At 43.5% G+C, this 17,373-nt stretch overlaps 2 protein-coding genes across 2 annotated transcripts in view; one reads left to right on the top strand and one right to left on the bottom strand.

Moving 5' to 3' along the window:
* Positions 1-3,258: 3,258 nt before the first annotated feature.
* Positions 3,259-4,027, bottom strand: LOC111522804 (signal recognition particle 14 kDa protein). The gene has a single exon (XM_023187017.3). It carries the CDS (start codon positions 4,006-4,008, stop codon positions 3,574-3,576), a length of 435 nt encoding a protein of 144 aa, XP_023042785.2. The 5' UTR covers positions 4,009-4,027; the 3' UTR covers positions 3,259-3,573.
* Positions 4,028-15,656: 11,629 nt separating this feature from the next.
* The window catches only part of KLHL12 (kelch like family member 12), a 41,729-nt gene continuing 40,012 nt past the window's right edge, over positions 15,657-17,373 (top strand). Inside the window, exon 1 of the mRNA XM_023186888.3 lies at positions 15,657-15,842. The gene's annotated coding sequence lies outside the window, so the exon portion shown is untranslated. The remainder of the gene's footprint in view (positions 15,843-17,373) is intronic.

Below are 17,373 nucleotides of genomic sequence, written 5' to 3'. Positions count from 1 at the left end.
TTTGGGACTCTGAGGCAGGCGTATTGCTTGAGGCCACGAGTTCGAGACCAACATGGCTAACATGGTAAAACCCTATCTCTACTAAAAATACAAAAATTAGCCTCGTGTGGTGGTGGGCGCCTGTAATCCCAGCTACTCGGGAGGCTAAGGCACGAGAATCACTTGAACCCGGGAGGTGGAGGTTGCAGTGAGCTGAGATCACACCACTGCACTCGCCTGGGCAACTGAGCAAGACTGTCTCATCAAAAAATAATAGTAGTAGGCTGGACACAGTGACTCACACCTTTAATCCAAGCACTTTGGGAGGCTGAGGTGGGTGGATCACAAGGTCAGGAGTTCAAGACCAGCCTGGCCAAGATGGTGAAACCCTGTCTCTACTAAAAATAAAAAAATTAGCCGGACATGGTGGCAGGCCCATGTAATCCCAGCTACTTGTTGCTTGAACCTGGGAGGCAGACGTTGCAGTGAGCCAAGATAGTGCCACTGCATTCCAGCCTGGGCAACAGAGTGATACTCCATCTCAAAAAAAAAAAAAAAAAGTAATAGTAGTAATAAGAAGAAGATTATCAAAAGTGTTGGAATATATCCCAAAGTTTAGGGATATATCCCATGTTGCCTAAGGTGGTCTCATCCAGGGGTCATTCTATGCCTTTCAGTGCTATTGTGAATTGTGCTCAACCTGACATGAGTGCTGTTCATTATATAGCACAAGATAGCAGTAATCACTTCTCAGGTAATACAGGCAGTTTAAGGGCAGTCTTCTTGAGTTAAGGTTGGGTTCACATCAAGGGTCAAGTTTCTACAGTGGAAGAACAAGTTATCCTTTTAAAAAAAATAATCCACCTACACCAATAGGAAAAGTTTCTCTGCCTCAAGTGGTAACCAGGGAAATGTAAATTAAAACCAAAATGATAAACTGTCTCACTCTGACCAGACTGAAACCAAATTAGAAGCCTAATATTGAGTGTTGGTGCAGATGTGGAGCAGACCAGATGCTGCTGGTGGAAGTATACATTGGCAGGACCACTTTATGTGGACACACAAAGAGTATATACATGTTACAACATTCAAACATTTTGTGAAACGACGCTATACAATATGAAATGCATCTGATACCTACCCTAGGTTACTTCACTTAAAAACAGTGCTGGCTGACCCACTAAATTGTTCTCATGACTCAGTAATGGGTCACTACTCACGCTTTGAAACACACTGCTCTTGAAAAACCTGGCTTGTGCCAAAGGGTTCACGGCAACTGTCTAGTAGCAAAATACTGCAAACAAGCCAAATGTCCAAAACTGTTGAATGGAAAAATATATCTTGGTGTATTCATATAATGAAACACTACTGGTGAAAATGAATTACAGTGACAAGCAACAAGATGGCTGAGCCTCAGAAATAAGATTGGCAGGAAGGGAGGGAAGCAACAGAATATATTTGCATAATTGCATGTATGTAAAATTAAGAAACTTGCTAAATTAATGATAGGTTTAAGGATACAAACATGATAAAAACTTTAAAGAGGGAATGTTAATTCAGAATAATGTTTACCTCTGAAGGACTAAGAATCTTTAAAGTTTATGTTATTTGAAGTTAGGTGGTGACCACATGTGTGATCCTTGTGCCTAGGATCATGTGATACTTATGCCTTTATACATGAGTGTTTTATATGTTTAATCCAAAACCATTTTAAGTCTTAAAAAATGCTTAAGGAACTGTTGGCAGAAGTCACAAACTGATGACCTGTACATCAAAAACATCCATAGACATGTTTGGCCTTGCACAGTGAGAATCATCAACGGTGGCTCAAAGGCAGCTATGTATGTCCTTTATAGAAGGCTGGTGCTCTCCAGTTCATCATGGTCCCTACCTAGAATGATGGTCTCAGTGCAGTCATCTGCTGGCCCCTGCAGGCATCTGAGTTTGCAGCCGCTCGTATAAGAAATGGAAGGAAACCTAGGGATCGTATCTGATCCAACTCCATGTTCTAGATGAGGAAATGAGGTCCATAGCCCTTCAGAAGACTTAGTGTGTGTGGGAGGATTGCGCGAGTCCAGGAGTTGGAGGCTGCAGTGAGCTGTTACTATACCACTGCACTCTAGTCTGGGTGACAGAGCAAGAGCCTATCTCTTAAAAACATAAAATAAAATAAATTTAAAAACAACCTAATGTGTGTTTCTTCATTTTCCCATACTAGACGAGATCAGGGAAAGAGGATCTAAGAGAGAACATTTATTGAGCACCTATTTGGTACTTTTAGTATGTCATTTTATATCGTTGACTCTGTGGAATACATAGTAAGTGTAGGTAGAAAATAAGTCTTTCCCTTAGTTCTTCATTCACTAATAGGAAAGGGATAGAATCAGATTCTCAGCTTTCATTCTTGGCCTTTTTTTTTTTTTCTTTTTTGAGACAGAGTCTCACTCTGTTACCCAGGCTGGAGTGCCATGGTGCAATCTTGGCTCACTGCAACCTGGCTCACTGGGGTTCAAGTGATTCTCCTGCCTCAGCCTCCCAAGTAGCTGGGATTACAGGCACATGCCACAAAGCCCAGCTAATTTTTGTATTTTTAGTAGAGATGGGGTTTCACCATGTTGGCCGGGGGCTGGTCTCAAACTCCTGACCTCAAGTGATCTGCCCACCTCGGCCTTTCTTTAATGACAGTTCATCAGTGTTTCTGTCATTTACTTATTCCATAGTGCCTAGCACCTAACAGGTTTGAGGACCACACTGGATTTCAGCTGCTATGGATCTGCTTATTGCCTCATCTAGAAAATGGATGGAGTTATATCAGGTGTGATATCTAGGTTTCCTTCCAGTTCAATACTAGTGGCTGCAAATTCAGATCCCTCCAGGAAACTAATAATTTTTCCTAAGGTGAGGGACAAGATTGGAGCCAGTATCTGAATCCAGGTCATTCTCATTTAAAGCCCATGTTATAAAGACTCAGGTCACTTAACAATTCCTTTTGCTCCTGTTTTCAACATCTTCCCTTGCTTTTGTCAGACTGCTAACTAGCAGCAAGTAACTATTACCTTCTTTCTCTAATTGCATACTTCTGGTTCATTCACTTACTTTCTAAATACTTGAGGACCTGTTATGTGCTAGGCATTACAGAACAAATACCAAAAACACTGACGAACTTGGATTAAAGAAAGGTGAAGAATAAAAGCTAAGAATCTGATTTTACCCCTTTTCCTATCACTAAATCAAAAACTAGGGGAGAGCCTAACTTATCTCTATAAGTCATCCATTTTCTTTTTTTTTTTTTTTTTTTTTTTTGATAAACAGACATGTTTAATGATAGCTTGCTTTTCACAGAGATGTCTACAGAAACTTTTAATCCATAATCCAAGAGAATATAACCATGCAACACAGACCAATTAGCCAAATGCAAAATAAACTAGATTCTTACCACAACTACCCTATAAACACTGCAACTGTTCTTTCCAAAAGGACCCTAATCTTATGTGAAAACACCTACTGTGGGAGAACCAGAAACCTAGCTATGTGGCCAAAAGGAAAAAATAGCAATTCAGTGGTTAATTGGTGAAAGCAGGAAATTTGTGCCCTTTACTGTGCTGCTGTTGCTGCTGGTGTTGCTAGTGTTGCTAGTGTTGCTGGTGTTGCTGCTGTGGCAGGTGCTGCTGCTGCTGCTACTGCCGCTGCTGCTGCCGCCGCTGCTGCTTTGGTCTTCTTAGTTTTGTTCTTTTTGTCTCTCTTCTTCAGCCCATCCATGTTAGCTCTCAGTAGGTTTGAATAAGCCATCTGAAGCTTATTCACTTCCTTGGAGCTCACCACAGTGCTGATCTTCTTTTTCCCATCGGTAGCTCTTAACAGACACTTGTTGTCTGCGGGCTCAAAGCCTTCCACAGTACCTTTCTTTGGAATGGGTTTGGTTCGGCCGTCATACTTCTTCAAGGTGATATAGACGCTGCCCGACGTCCGGCACTTCTGGAAAAGTCTGGTCAGCTCCGTCAGGAACTGCTCGCTCTCCAACAACACCATCGCGGCGACGCTGGCTCGACTCCCCATTTTCTTTTTAAAAAATATTTTCTTTTTTTTTTTAATTTGAGGGGGGTGGTGTGTGTGTGTGTGTGTGTGTGTGTGTGTGTGTGTGTGTTTTCTATTGACTGATACGGTTTGGCTGTGTCCTCACCCAAATCTCGTTTTGAATTGTAGTTCCCATAGTCCCCATGTGTTGTGGGATGGATCTAGTGGGAGGTAATTTAATCATAGGGGTGGTTACCCTCATGCTGTTCTCATGAGAGTGAGTGAATTCCCACGAGACCTGATGGTTTTATAAGGGGTTTTCCCCCTTTTACTTGGCACTTCTTGCCATCGCCATGTGAAGAAGGATGTGTTTGCTTCCCCTTCCACCACGATTGTAAGTTTCCCTAGGCTTCCCCAGGAATGCTGAAATGTGAGTCAATTAAACCTCTTTCCTGGCTGGGCACGGTGGCTCATGCCTATAATCCCAACACGTTGGGATGCCGAGGTGGGTGGATCACTTGAGGTCAGGAGTTCAGTACCAGCCTGGCCAACATGCTGAAACCCCATCTCCACTAAAAATACAAAAATCAGCCAGGCTGGCCAGGCGCAGTGGCTCAAGCCTATAATCCCAGCACTTTGGGAGGCCGAGGTGAGTGGATCATTTGAGGTCAGGAGTTTAAGAACAGCCTTGCTAACATGGTGAAACCCCATCTCTACTAAAAATACAAAAAAATTAGCTGAGTGTGGTGGCAGACACCTGTAATCTCAGCTACTTAGGAGGCTGAGTCACAAGAAATCACTTGAACCTGGGAGGCAGAGGTTGCAGTGAGCCAAGATTACATCCTGCACTCCAACCTGGGTGACAGAGTGAGACTCCGTCTCAAACAAACAAACAAACAAAAACCAGCCAGGCATGGTGGCTCATGCCTGTAATCCCAGCTACGTGGGAGGATGAGGCAGGAGAATTGCTTGAACCTGGGAGGTGGAGGTTGCAGGGAGCTGAGATTGCACCACTGCAGTCCAGCCTGGGCAACAGAGCAAGATTCCATCTCCAAAAAAACTTTTTTTCCTTTATAAATTATCCAGTCTGGGGAATATCTTTGTTAGCAGCCAGAGAACAGACTAATATACCATCCATTTTTAATTTTTAAAAAATATAACTTTGGGAACATTAGTAAATTTGGATTATTGCAAATGAATAGGACCTAAAGAAATTCTCACATGTCCTGTGTGTTAGTCTAGTTCTCAGGAAAGCACTTGCTAAGATGAAATTAAATGTGCATATATTTTATTAGGGGAAATGCTTACATGTAAAGAATAGGAAGGGGCCCAGAGAAGACTGGGACACCCATTAGACCTTGAGGAAAAGAGAATAGGGAACAGTGTTCTAAGCTGCCTTGCAATCTGAGGAAGGTTCAGCAAAGTTGTTTCGGGGAGGTCCTTGATCTGTTGACAAGTCCCTTCACTGACAAAGGAGTCCCATCTCCCCTGAAATGGGTTTGTCTGCATATCTCAGCTCTCCATCTCCCCTGAAATGGGTTTGTCTGCATATCTCAGCAGCCTTTGGGGGGCATAACCTTGGCCTGGGTGCAAATTCAGGGAATGAAGTCCTAAGCAGCAACAGAGGCACTGCTTGGATTACACCCAGTGAGTAACTGAGAGGTGCATCCTCATGTCTGCCATACTCTGGTAGTACAAAAATGCAATGTACTTTGCCTGGTGGGTTTGCAGATTCCATCTACACTCTATGTACTTGATCTAGAGTTCCAAGGAAAACTCCATTTTCCCTCACTTCAGTAGCTATGAACTCTCAGAATCACACCAAATGTCCAAACCATAAAGGCAAGATGATGTATAGAACCTGACTGACACCTGATCCAGACCCACCCCTCCAGAATAGACCTAAGAAACTCAGAATTCTGGGATGTGGAGTATTGGGTCGGATATCCAAATGACTGGGAATATTCTTGTATGGGAAGGATAGTGTCCTGTGAGAGAAAGACCCAAATATATGCCAGGACTGTAACCCTGAAGGAAACAAGAGTCAGGAGAAGGAGGTGAAGCAAGATGGCGGAATAGAAGTCTATACCATTCCTCCCCTCAGAACACCAAATTTTTTTTTTTTTTTTTGAGACAAAGTCTCATTCTGTCGCCCAGGCTGGAGTGCAGTGGTGCCATCTCGGCTCACTGCAACCTCTGCCCTCCGAGTTCAAGCGATTCTCCTGCCTCAGCCTCCCAAGCAGCTGGGATTATGGGCGCCTGCCACCGTGCTCAGCTAATTTTATTTTTTTGTGCTTTTGTTAGAGACGGGGTTTCACCATTTGGCCAGGCTGGTCTTGAACTCCTGATCTCGTGATCCACCCACCTCAGTCTCCCAAAGTGCTGGGCTTACAGGCATGAGCCACTGTGCCCGGCCAGAACACCAAATTTTAACCAATATCTGCACACGGAAAAGCACTCACAAGAACGGAAAATCAGGTGAGCAATTGCTGTACCTGGTTTTAACTACATATTGCTGTAAGAGGCATTGAGGAAGGCAAGACAGACAGTCTTGAATTGCCAACGTCACCCTCCATCCCCCAGCAGTAGCCATGCAACATGGAGACGGAATCTGCACTTGGGGAAGGGAGAACACAGCAACCAGGAGACCGTACATTGAACTAGTGCTGCCCTGTCACAGTGGGGAATAAAACCATGCAGGGCTCAGCCAGTGCCCATGTACAGAGGGAGCATTTGGACTAGCCTGAACCAGAAGAGAATCACCCATCCCAGCAGTTAGAACTTGAGCTTCTTTGCAAGCCTCACCACCGTGAGCTGAAGTGCTCTGTGGTTCTAGGTAAACTTGAAAGACAGTCTAGGACATGAGGACTACAATCCCTAGGCAGTCCTTAGTGCTGGGCTGAGCTCAGAGCCAGTGGACTAGTGTGGCACGTGACCTAAGGAGACAATATCTATAGCCGCTAAGGGATTGCTTGCGCCATCCCTCCCTTGCTTCATTGCAGCTTCCAGCAATAAAAGGGACTCCTTCTTTCTGCTTAAGGAGAGAAGAGCAAAGAGTAAAGAGGACTTTGCCTTGCATCTTAGATACCAGCTGAGCACAGTAGGTTAGGGCACCAGGCAGAGCTGTGAGGCCCCCATGAGACCCTAGCTCCTGAGGGACATTTCTAGCCAGACTCTGGGTGAAAAGGAAACCCACTTCCTTGAAAGAAAGGACCCAGTCCTGGCAAGATTGATTACCTGCTGACTAAAGAGCCCTTGGGCTTTGAATAACCAGCAGTGATGTCCAGGGAGTACACTGTGGGCCTTGGGCTCTGAGATGTGCTGATTTCAGGTGTGACCCAGCACATCCCAAGCTGTGATGGCTACAGTGAAAGACTCCTTCTGCTTGAGAAACAGCAGAGGGAAAAGTAAAGGGACTTTGTCATACACCTTAGGTACTAGCTCAGGCACAGTGGGGCAGAGCAACAAGCAGCCTTTTGGGGTCCGCAGGTCCAGGCCTAGGCTCTTGAACAATATTTCTGGACCTGCCCTGGGCCAGAATGGAGCACACCACCCTGAAGGGTGAGTCCCAGGCCTGGCAGCATTTACCACAAGCAGATGGAAGAGTCCTTGGGCTTTAAGTGAACATGGGTGGTGGCCTGAAAGAACCCATGGAGTGTTGGTTGTGGTGGCCACAGGGAGAAGCTCCTATGCCTGTGTAAAGCGGAGAGAAGAGTGAGGATTTTGTATTGTGGTTGAGTGCCAACCTAGCTGCAGCAGAATAAACATCAAGTAAACTGCTGAGGTTTTGAACTCTAGTCCCTGGCTCCCAGACAGCATCTCTGGACACACTTGGTGCCTGGGGAAGCTCACTGCCCTGAAGGGAAGGGCCTTGGAAAAGACTTAGTGCTGGACTGGCTTCAGGTCTGACCAAGCACAGTCCCAATGGTGATGGCCACAGGGTCCTTGCATCACCACACCCCCAGTTCCAGGTGGTTCGGCACACAGAGAGATACTCTGTTTATTTGGGAGAAAGTTAGGGAAAAGAACAAGAGTCTCTGCCTGATAATCCAGAGAATTTTTCTGGGTCTTATGGAAGAACACCAAGGCAGTACCTCTATGAGTCTGCAAAAAACACAGAATTACTGGGCTTGGGGTCCAAGTCCCTTAAAATACTTGGAAAGCCTCCCCAAGAAGGTTTTCCAGTGAAGATTATAATAAATACCTAACTTGTTAATGCCCAAACACTGAGAAACATTGACAAGCATCAGCACCATCCAGGAAAACATAACCTCACCAAATGAACTAAGTAAGCCACCAGGGACCAATTCTGGAGAAAAAGAGATACATGACCTTTCAGACAGAGAGTTCAAAATAGCTGTTTTGAGGAAATGCTAAGAAATTCAAGATAACACAGAGAAGGAATTCAGAATTCTATCAGATAAATTTAACAAAGAGATTAAAAGTATTAAAAAGAATCAACCAGATATTCTAGAGCTGAAAATTGCAATTGACATGCTGAAGAATATATCAGTGTCTCTTAATAGCAGAAGAAAGAATTACTGAGCTTGAAGACAGGCTGTTTGAAAATACACAGTCAGGCCGGGTGTGGTGGCTCATGCCTGTAATTCCAGCACTTTGGGAGGCCATGGCGGGTGGATCATGAGGTCAGGAGACCGAGACCCTCCTGGCCAACATGGTGAAACCCCGTCTGTACTACAAACACAAAAATTAGCTGGGCATGGTGGTGCGTGCCTGTAGTCCCAGCTACTCGGAAGGCTGAGGCAGGAGAATCACTTGAACCTGGGAGACAGAGGTTGCTGTAAGCCAAGATCATGCCATTGTACTCCAGCCTGGCAACAGAGTGAGAATCCATCTCAAAGAAAGAAAAGAAAATTAAAAAAAGGAAAAAGAAAGAAAATACACAGAGGAACCAAAAGAAAAAAGAAAAAAAATGAAGCATGCCTACAAGATCTAGAAAATAGCCTCAAAAGGGCAATTCTAAGAGTTATTGGCGTTAAAGAGGAGGTAGAGAAAAAGATAGGGTTAGAAAGTTTATTCAAAGGAATAATATTAGAGAACTTCTCAAACCTAGAGAATGATACCAGCATTCAAGTACAAGAAGGTTATAGAACACCAAGCAGATTTAACCCAAAGACTAACTCAAGACATTTAATAATCAAACTCCCAAAGGTCAAGGATAAAGAAAGAATCCTAAAAGCAGCAAGAGAAAAGAAACAACATACAGTGTGGTTCCAATACATCTGGCAGCAGACTTTTCAGTAGAAACCTTACACTCCAGGAGAGCATGGCATGACATATTTAAAGTGCTAAAGGAAAAAAAATTACTCTAGAATAGCATATCTGGCAAAAACATCCTTCAAGCATGAAGGAAAAATAAAGGCCTCCCCAGACAAACAAAAATTGAGGGATTTCATCAACACCAGACCGTCCTACAAGAAATGCTAAAGGGAATTCTTCAATCTGAAAGAAAAGGATGTGAATGAGCAAGAAGAAATCATCTGCAGGTATAAAACTCACTGGTAATAGAACACAGAAAAACAGTATAACACTGTAATTGTGGTGTGTAAACTACTCTTAAGTAGAAAGGCTAAATGATGAATCAATCCAAAATAATAACTACAACAACTTTCAAGATATGGATAGTACAATAAGACATAAAGGAAAACAACAAAAAGTTAAAGAGATTGTGGGATGAAAAAATGTAGAGTTTTTACTAGTTTTTGCATGTTTATGCAATAAGTGTTAAGTCATCATCAGTTTAAAATAATGGGTTAGAATATGGTATTTGCAAGCTTTGTGGTAACCTCAAACTGAAAACATACAATGAATACACAAAAGATAAAAAGCAAGACATTAAGCATACCACCAGAGAAAATCACCTTCACTGAAAGAAAGACAGGAAGGAAGGAAAGAAGGAAGAGAAGACCAGAAAACAAATAATAAAACAGCAGGAGTAAGTCTCTACCTATCAATAACAACATTAAATGTAAATGAATAAACTCTTCAATCAAAGACATAGAGTGGCTGAATGGATGAAAAAACAAGACCCAATGATCTGTTGCCTACGGAAAGCACACTTCACCTATAAAGAGACACAGAGACTAAAAATAATGGGATAAAAAATACTCCATGCCAATAGAAACTTGAGCAGGAGTAGCTATACTTGTATCACATAAAATAGATTTTAAGATAAAAACAAGAAGAGACAAAGAAGATCATTATATAATGATAAACAGGACAATTCAGTAAGAGGATATAATGCTTGTAAACATATGTGCATCTAACACTGAAGTACCCAGGCATATAAAGCAAATATTATTAGAGCTAAAGCCAGAGATAGGCCCCAACACAACAATAGCTGAAGACTTCAACATTCCGCTTTCAGTACTGGACAGATCTCCCAGACAGCATACCAACAAAGAAACATTGAACTTAATCTGCACTATAGAATAAATTAACCTAATAGATATTTACAGAACATTTCATCCAGTGGCTGCAGAACACACATTCTTATCCTCAGCATATGGATCATTCTCAAGGACAGACCATATGTTAGATCACAAAACAAGTCTTAAAAGATTCAAAAAAATTGAAATAATATGAAGCAACTTCTCTGACCACAATGGAATAAAACTAGAAATCAATAACAAGAGGAGTTTGGGAGATTATATAAACACATGGAAATCAAACAACATGCTCCTGAATGACCAGTGGGTCAATGAAGAAATTAAGAAGGAAATTGAAAAATTTATTAAATGATAATGGAAGGATAATATGCCAAAACTTATAGGATATGGTGAAAGCAGTATTAAGAAGGAAATTTATAGCTAAAAGTGCCTACATCAAAAAAGAAGAAAAACTTCAAATGAAAAACCTAACGATGCATCTTAAAGAATTAGAAAAGCAAGAGCAAACAGAGCCCAAAATTAGTAGAAGAAAAGAAATAATAACAATGAGAGCAGAAATAAGTAAATTTGAAATGAAGAAAACAATACAAAAGATCAACAACAACAAAAAAAGGGCTACTATGAGCAACTATACGCCAATAAATTGGAAAACCTAGAAGAAATGGATAAATTCCTAGACACATAAAACTTACCAAGATTGAACCATGAAGAAATCCAAAACCTGGACAGACAAGTAAGAAGTAACAAGATCAAATCTGTAATAAAAAGTCTGTCAGTAAAGAAAAGCCTGGGACCTGATGGCTTCACTGATGAATTCTACCAAACATTTGTAATGAGAGTAATACCTATCCTACTCAAACTGTTCCAAAAAATAGAGGAGGAGGGAATACTTCCAAATTCATTCTACAAGGCCAGTATTACCCTGATACCAAAACCAGACAAAGACACATCAAAAAAAAAAAAAAAAAACAAAAAAAACTACAGGCCAACATATCTGATGAATATTGATGCAAACATTCTCAACAAAATACTTGCACCGAGTGAACCGAGATCATACCACTGCACTCCAGTCTGGGTGACAGAATAACACCCTGTCTCAAAATAAATAAATAAATAAATATTTAAAAAATAGAAGTGGGCAAAATATTTAGACATTTCTCAAAAAAAGACATAAAAATGGCAAACAGGCATGTGAAGAGGTGCTCAACATCATTAATCAGAGAAATGCAAATCAAAATTACATGAGGTATCATCTCATCCCAGTTAAAATGGCTTTTATCCAGAAGTCAGGCAATAACAAATGCTGGCAACAATATGGAGAAAAGGGAACCCTTGTACACTATTGGTGGAAATGTAAATTAGTGCAACTACTATGGAGAACAGTTTGGAGGCTCCTCAAAAAACTAAACCTAGAACTACCATACAATCCAGCAATCCCACTACTGTGTATATACCCAAAAGAAAGTAAATCAGCTGTGTGTGGTTGCTCATGCCTGTAATCCCAGCACTTTGGGAGGCTGAGGTGGGTGGATCACGAGGTCAGGAGTTCAAGACCAGCCTGGCCAATACGTGAAACCTTGTCTCTACTAAAAATACAAAAATTAGCAGGCGTGGTAGTGCGCACCTGTAGTCCCAGCTACTTGAGAGGCTGAGGCAGAAAAATTGCTTGAACCTGGGAGGCGGAGGTTGCAGTGAGCTGAGAGAGCACCACCACACTCCAGCCTGGGCAACAGAGCTAGACCCTGTCTCAAAAAAAAAAAAAGAAATACAGTAAATCAGTGTGTTGTAGAGATATCTGCACTCCCATGTTTGTTGCAGCATGTTCACTAAGATTTGGAAGCAACCTAAGTGTCCATCAACTTAGGTTAGATGAATGGATAAAGAAAATGTGGTACTTACTCATGATGGAGTACTATTCAGTCATTAAAAAGAATGAGATTCTGCCATTTGCAACAACATGGATCAAACTGAAGGTCATTAAGTGAAATAAACCAGGCACAGAAAGACAAACATAGCATGTTCTCACTTATTTGTGGGATCTAAAAATCAAACCATTCAAACTCATGGAGACAGAAGGTAGAAGGATGATTACCAGAGGCTGGGAAGGACAGTGAGGGCTGGGTGAAGGTGGGGAGGGTAATGGGTACCAAAAAAGTAGCAAGAATGAATAAGATCTAGTATTTGATAGAACAGGGTGAGTACAGTCAATAATAATTGAATTGTACATTTTAAAATGACTAAAAGTATACTTGGATTATTTGTAACACAAGGATAAACGCTTGAGGGGATGGATACCCAACTTTCTATGACGTGATTCGTACACATTACATGCCTGTATCAAAATCCCTCTTGTACCCCCTAAATATATACACCTACTATGTACACACAAATATTAAAAAGAGAAAAAAGAAGAAGAAAAAAGTCAGAAGTCTGAACTAGTTCCTTTGGTGTGATATTCTTGCTAACAGCTTCATCTTTTATTTTGTGAATAAAAGGAGTGGGCATACTCTAAACAAAGTTTCTTTTATTAAGTGCCTTTTCATATTTGGAAAAATCCTTAATTTAGCTGCCAGGAATTAGGCAATATCATTAAAGTACTATTTTACATCCTGAAAACAAGGAAGTATTTTTACTTTTCATTTTATTTAATTAATTTATTTATCTGAGATGGAGTCTTGCCCTGTTGCCCAGGCTGGAGTGCAGTGGGGTGACCTCAACTCACTGCAACCTCTGCTCCCCAGGTTCAAGCGATTATCTGGCCTTGGCCTCCGGAGTAGCTGGGATTTCAGGCTCACGCCACCATGACCGGCTAATTTTTTTATTTTTAGTAGAGATGGGGTTTTGCCATGTTGCCCAGGCTGGTCTGGTACTCCTGACCTCAGGTGATGCACCCGCCTCGGCCTCCCAAGGTGTTAGGATTACAGACATGAGCCACTGTGCCCAGCCTATTTTTACTTTTCAAAAAAATTGAACATATAAATATATTTTGAGGCGTGGTCTTGCTATGTTGCCCAGGCTGGTCACGAACTTCGGGGCTCAAGCAATCTTCCCGCTTCAGTCTCCAAAGTAGATAGGACAACTGGTGCACACCACCGCACCAGGCTCTGAACATTATTTTTAATTCACATGATGCAAAATTCAAAAGGCAAACTAAATTATAAAGGGCAAAAATCTCCTTCCCACCCTGTCTCACAACCAGACAGTTCCTTTCCCCAAAGAAACCAATGTGACCACTTTATTTTGTCTTGTCAAATACAGTTTACACATACACGTGTAAATATGAATATATCTTCCACCTTTTTTGCACCAATAATAGAGTATATACATTGTTCACAGCTTCATGGTATTGGATTTTATGGATGTACTATACTTTACTGAATCAGTCCCCTACTAATGGACATTTAAGGTTGTTGTCAATCTAATCTACAAACAATGCTGCAGTTAGCAATCTTGTACATACATTGTTTTACATGTGCACGAGTATATGTGAAGCAAAATTTTATTAAAATCGACGAATATTTCCAAATGCCCCCAATAAATTTTATACCAATCTTGCACTCTTCTCTACAATATGTAAGTCAGGGACAGTTTTGGATCAGGAAGGTATGATATGGAAGATGGGGACACAATGTAAATTTAGAATGCTACCCACTTGGCTATGGTTTTAGAATCCTTAAGAATCAGAGGGCCAGGCGCTGCGGCTTCCGTCTGTAATCCCAGCACTTTAGGAGGCCAAGGCGGGCGGATCACGAGGTCAGGAATTCGAGACCAGCCCGGCCAAGATGGCGAAACACCGTCTCTACTAAAAATACAAAAATTAGTCGGCGTGGTGCCCTGCGCCTGTAGTCCCAGCTACTCCGGGAGGCTGAGGCAGAAGAATCGCTTGAACCCGGGAGGCGCAGGTTGCAGTGAGCTGAGATCGCGCTAGTGCATTCCAGCCTAGGCTACAGAGCGAGAATCCGTCTCAAAAAAAAAGAAAGAAAGAAAAGAAAAGAAAAGAGAAAAAGAATCAAAGGGCTCACAGAGAAAAATAGTATTACCAAACACAATTTGTCTAGACATTCAGATAAGCTGAACTAATTAACCTCTTTGCCTTTTCAGTCACTAAGATAAGTGCACCAAAATCAATTAGAATTTACTGAATCAATTAGAATTTCCTTAGAATCAATTCAGTGGTGATGACAGGGCCCATTATGATGCAGAGTATATACTGAGGTCTGTGGGTCGCAGGGCTCAGAGGATTCTCGCCGCAGCGTTGTTCGGCACGAAAAGGCCATTGTGGACAATGGACGTGAAGAAATTTGAGGCCTCTGTGGGTTTTCTCGATGTCAAAAAGTTTCTCAGTACCTGGAAGGTAAAACATACTTGCTGCAATCAGATGCTTGGCATATTAAGCGCTGGAATTCTCTCTGTCTGCCCTGCCTCGTGAGCAGTAGGGAGGAACTCAGGTTCAGCCAGTCGCCGAGCTGTAGATACATTCCCAGGCTCTCTGCCGGACCCTACAACATCCGGCCTTTTTTGTTTTTTCTTTCTTTTTTTGGAGACGGCGTTTCAGTCGGTCGCCCAGGCTCGAGTGCAGCGGCGCGATCTTGGCTCACTGCAACCTCCGCCTCCCGGGTTCTAGCGATTCTCCTGCCTTAGCCTCCTGAGTAGCTGGGATTACAGACGCGTGAGACAATGCCCAGCTAATTTTTTTTGTATTTTTAGTAGAGATGGGGTTTCACCATGTTGGCCAGGCTGGTCTCAAATTCCTGACCTCAGGCAATACACCCGCCTCCGCCTTCCAAATTGCAGGGATTATAGGCGTGAGCCACCACGCCCGGACTTTTTTTTTTTTTTTTTTTTTTAACAGGGTCTCATTCTGTGGCCCAGGCTGGAGTGCAGTGACTACTCCGGCTCACTGCAACCTCTGCTGCCTGGCTCAAGTGATCCTCCTGCCTCAGCCTCCCGAATAGCTGGGACTACAGGCGGGGCCACCACGCCGGGCTAATTTTTTTTTTTTTTTGTAGAAACGGGGTTTTGCCGTGTTCCCCAGGCGGGTCTGGAACTCCGGAGCTCAGGTAATTCGCTCGCCTCGGCCTGCCAAAGAGCCGGGATTACAGGCGTGAGCTACCAATCCCTGCGCACCCGACCTTTTTCTTTTTCTAATTCGGCTTCCTAGCAACGTGCAGAGGCCCGGCACCAGCGTACAGGCAGGTCACGTGACACCACCTCCTCACGTGACGCAGACTTGAGCGGGAGGAGGGCGGTCTCCAGCTGCATTGCGTCATCACGTCGCGCGGCCGCAGGGACCAGACCTGGACGGCTCCAGAGCCTCCGGGTCGGGGCGGCGGCGGCGGCTCTTCCGCTCTTCCTGAGCCGCCTGCTGGCCGCGCGCCCCACTCCGTCCCCACAGGCTGGGGACGGGCCCGGCGCTGCTGTGTGGGCTCGAGTGCGGAGGTGAGTTGCGCGGAAGTGATGGCAGTGAGCCCTTCCCTTCCTGTCCGTCAACTCCGGGTTATGGCCCTACCCCCCATCCTTGGTCTCCCTGTAAGGCGGAATGGGAGACATGCCCGAGAGAGGAGGAAGGCTGGCGGGGGTGCGGGGCATCTGGCCTCGGTCGCCCTCTCAACTCTCCCCTGAATTGCCCCCCTCCGATACCTCCATCTGGCGGCGCCGGTCATATGCCTCGTGGTATCAGAAGGAAGGAGTTCGTTTCCTTCTCTAGAATGTAGCCTTTCCCGAATTTACTACCCCATTCCTTCCCCGAATCTCCCGAATTGGAATCCCTCTATTCAGATGTTAACGGAAGTTCTAGAAAATAGGTAACTTCAGAAGGGTGAGGATGAAGGATATGCTGAGACTTGGAGTGTTGAGGCAGGAATCCCCTAGAAGGAAGGCCAGTCACTCTGCACTAGGGTGACTGTCATTTTGGCACGGAAACGATAAAATACTCCCCAGGCCTTCTTCACAGTAAATGGACATTTGTTCCAGACTCTTTTTACACCCCTAGAGTTGAAACTAAGTTGACTTAAGTCTTTTTGAAAAACATATGCTTTGATGAATCACCCCCTTTTCTGTAAAATGGGTCATGCAGAGTTGTTGGAGGGATTATCTGTAGTGCTTATAGAGTAAAATGCCAACTATAAACAGAAGTAGATGAGAATTTAGGATCTCATTTTTCCTGTTGAAAAATTAATTGTGGCCGGGCGCGGTGGCTCACGCCTGTAATCCCAGCACTTTGGGAGGCCGAGACAGGCGGATCACGAGGTCAGGAGATCGAGACTATCCTGGCTAACACGGTGAAACTCCACCTCTACTAAAAATACAAAGAAATTAGCCGGGTGCGGTGGCGGGCGCCTGTAGTCCCAGCTAAACGGGAGGCTGAGGCTGGAGAATGGTGTGAACCCGGGAGGTGGAGCTTGCAGTGAGTGGAGATCGCGCCACTGCACTCCAGCCTGGGCAACAGAGCAAGACTCCGTCTAAAAAAAAAAAGAAAAATTAATTGTGAGTTGCGAACTTCTGGAGACCACAGTTTGATTTCCTGCCGTCCCCCCACCCCTCCGCCGGATCATTTCAGAAAGTTTTGGATTCCAATATTGATTCATTAACAGTAATGGACATTTACAGATGTAGAGTAGGAATACCCTCTTGTTGAGGAGCTTCAATATCTTAAGCAAGTGTAAGTCCATCGATAACTTGCGTGGTTTCCACTATTCAGTTAGGGTAATAGGTCAATTGAAGTTTCTTTCTTTTTTTTTGTTTTGAGACAGAGTCTCGCCCTGTTTCCCAGGCTGGAGTGCAGTGGTGTGATCTCATCTCAATTCAACAGAGTCTCGCCCTGTTTCCCAGGCTGGAGTGCAGTGGTGTGATCTCATCTCAATTCAACCTCCACCTCCTGGGTTCAAGCGATTCTAGTGCCTCAGCCTCCTTGGTAGCTAGGATTACAGGCACGCGTCACCACGCCTGGCTATTTTTTTGTATTTTTAGT

The sequence above is a fragment of the Piliocolobus tephrosceles genome, chromosome 1 (assembly GCF_002776525.5).
Source record: "Piliocolobus tephrosceles isolate RC106 chromosome 1, ASM277652v3, whole genome shotgun sequence".
Lineage (NCBI taxonomy): Eukaryota > Metazoa > Chordata > Mammalia > Primates > Cercopithecidae > Piliocolobus > Piliocolobus tephrosceles.
Note: the sequence above shows the minus strand (reverse complement) of the source record. Positions and strands in the feature narration are given on the sequence as shown.

What these genes read in the sequence shown, in the direction of transcription:
- LOC111522804 (XM_023187017.3), bottom strand. Translation starts at nt 4,008, where the DNA reads ATGGTGTTGTTGGAGAGCGAGCAGTTCCTGACGGAGCTGACCAGACTT.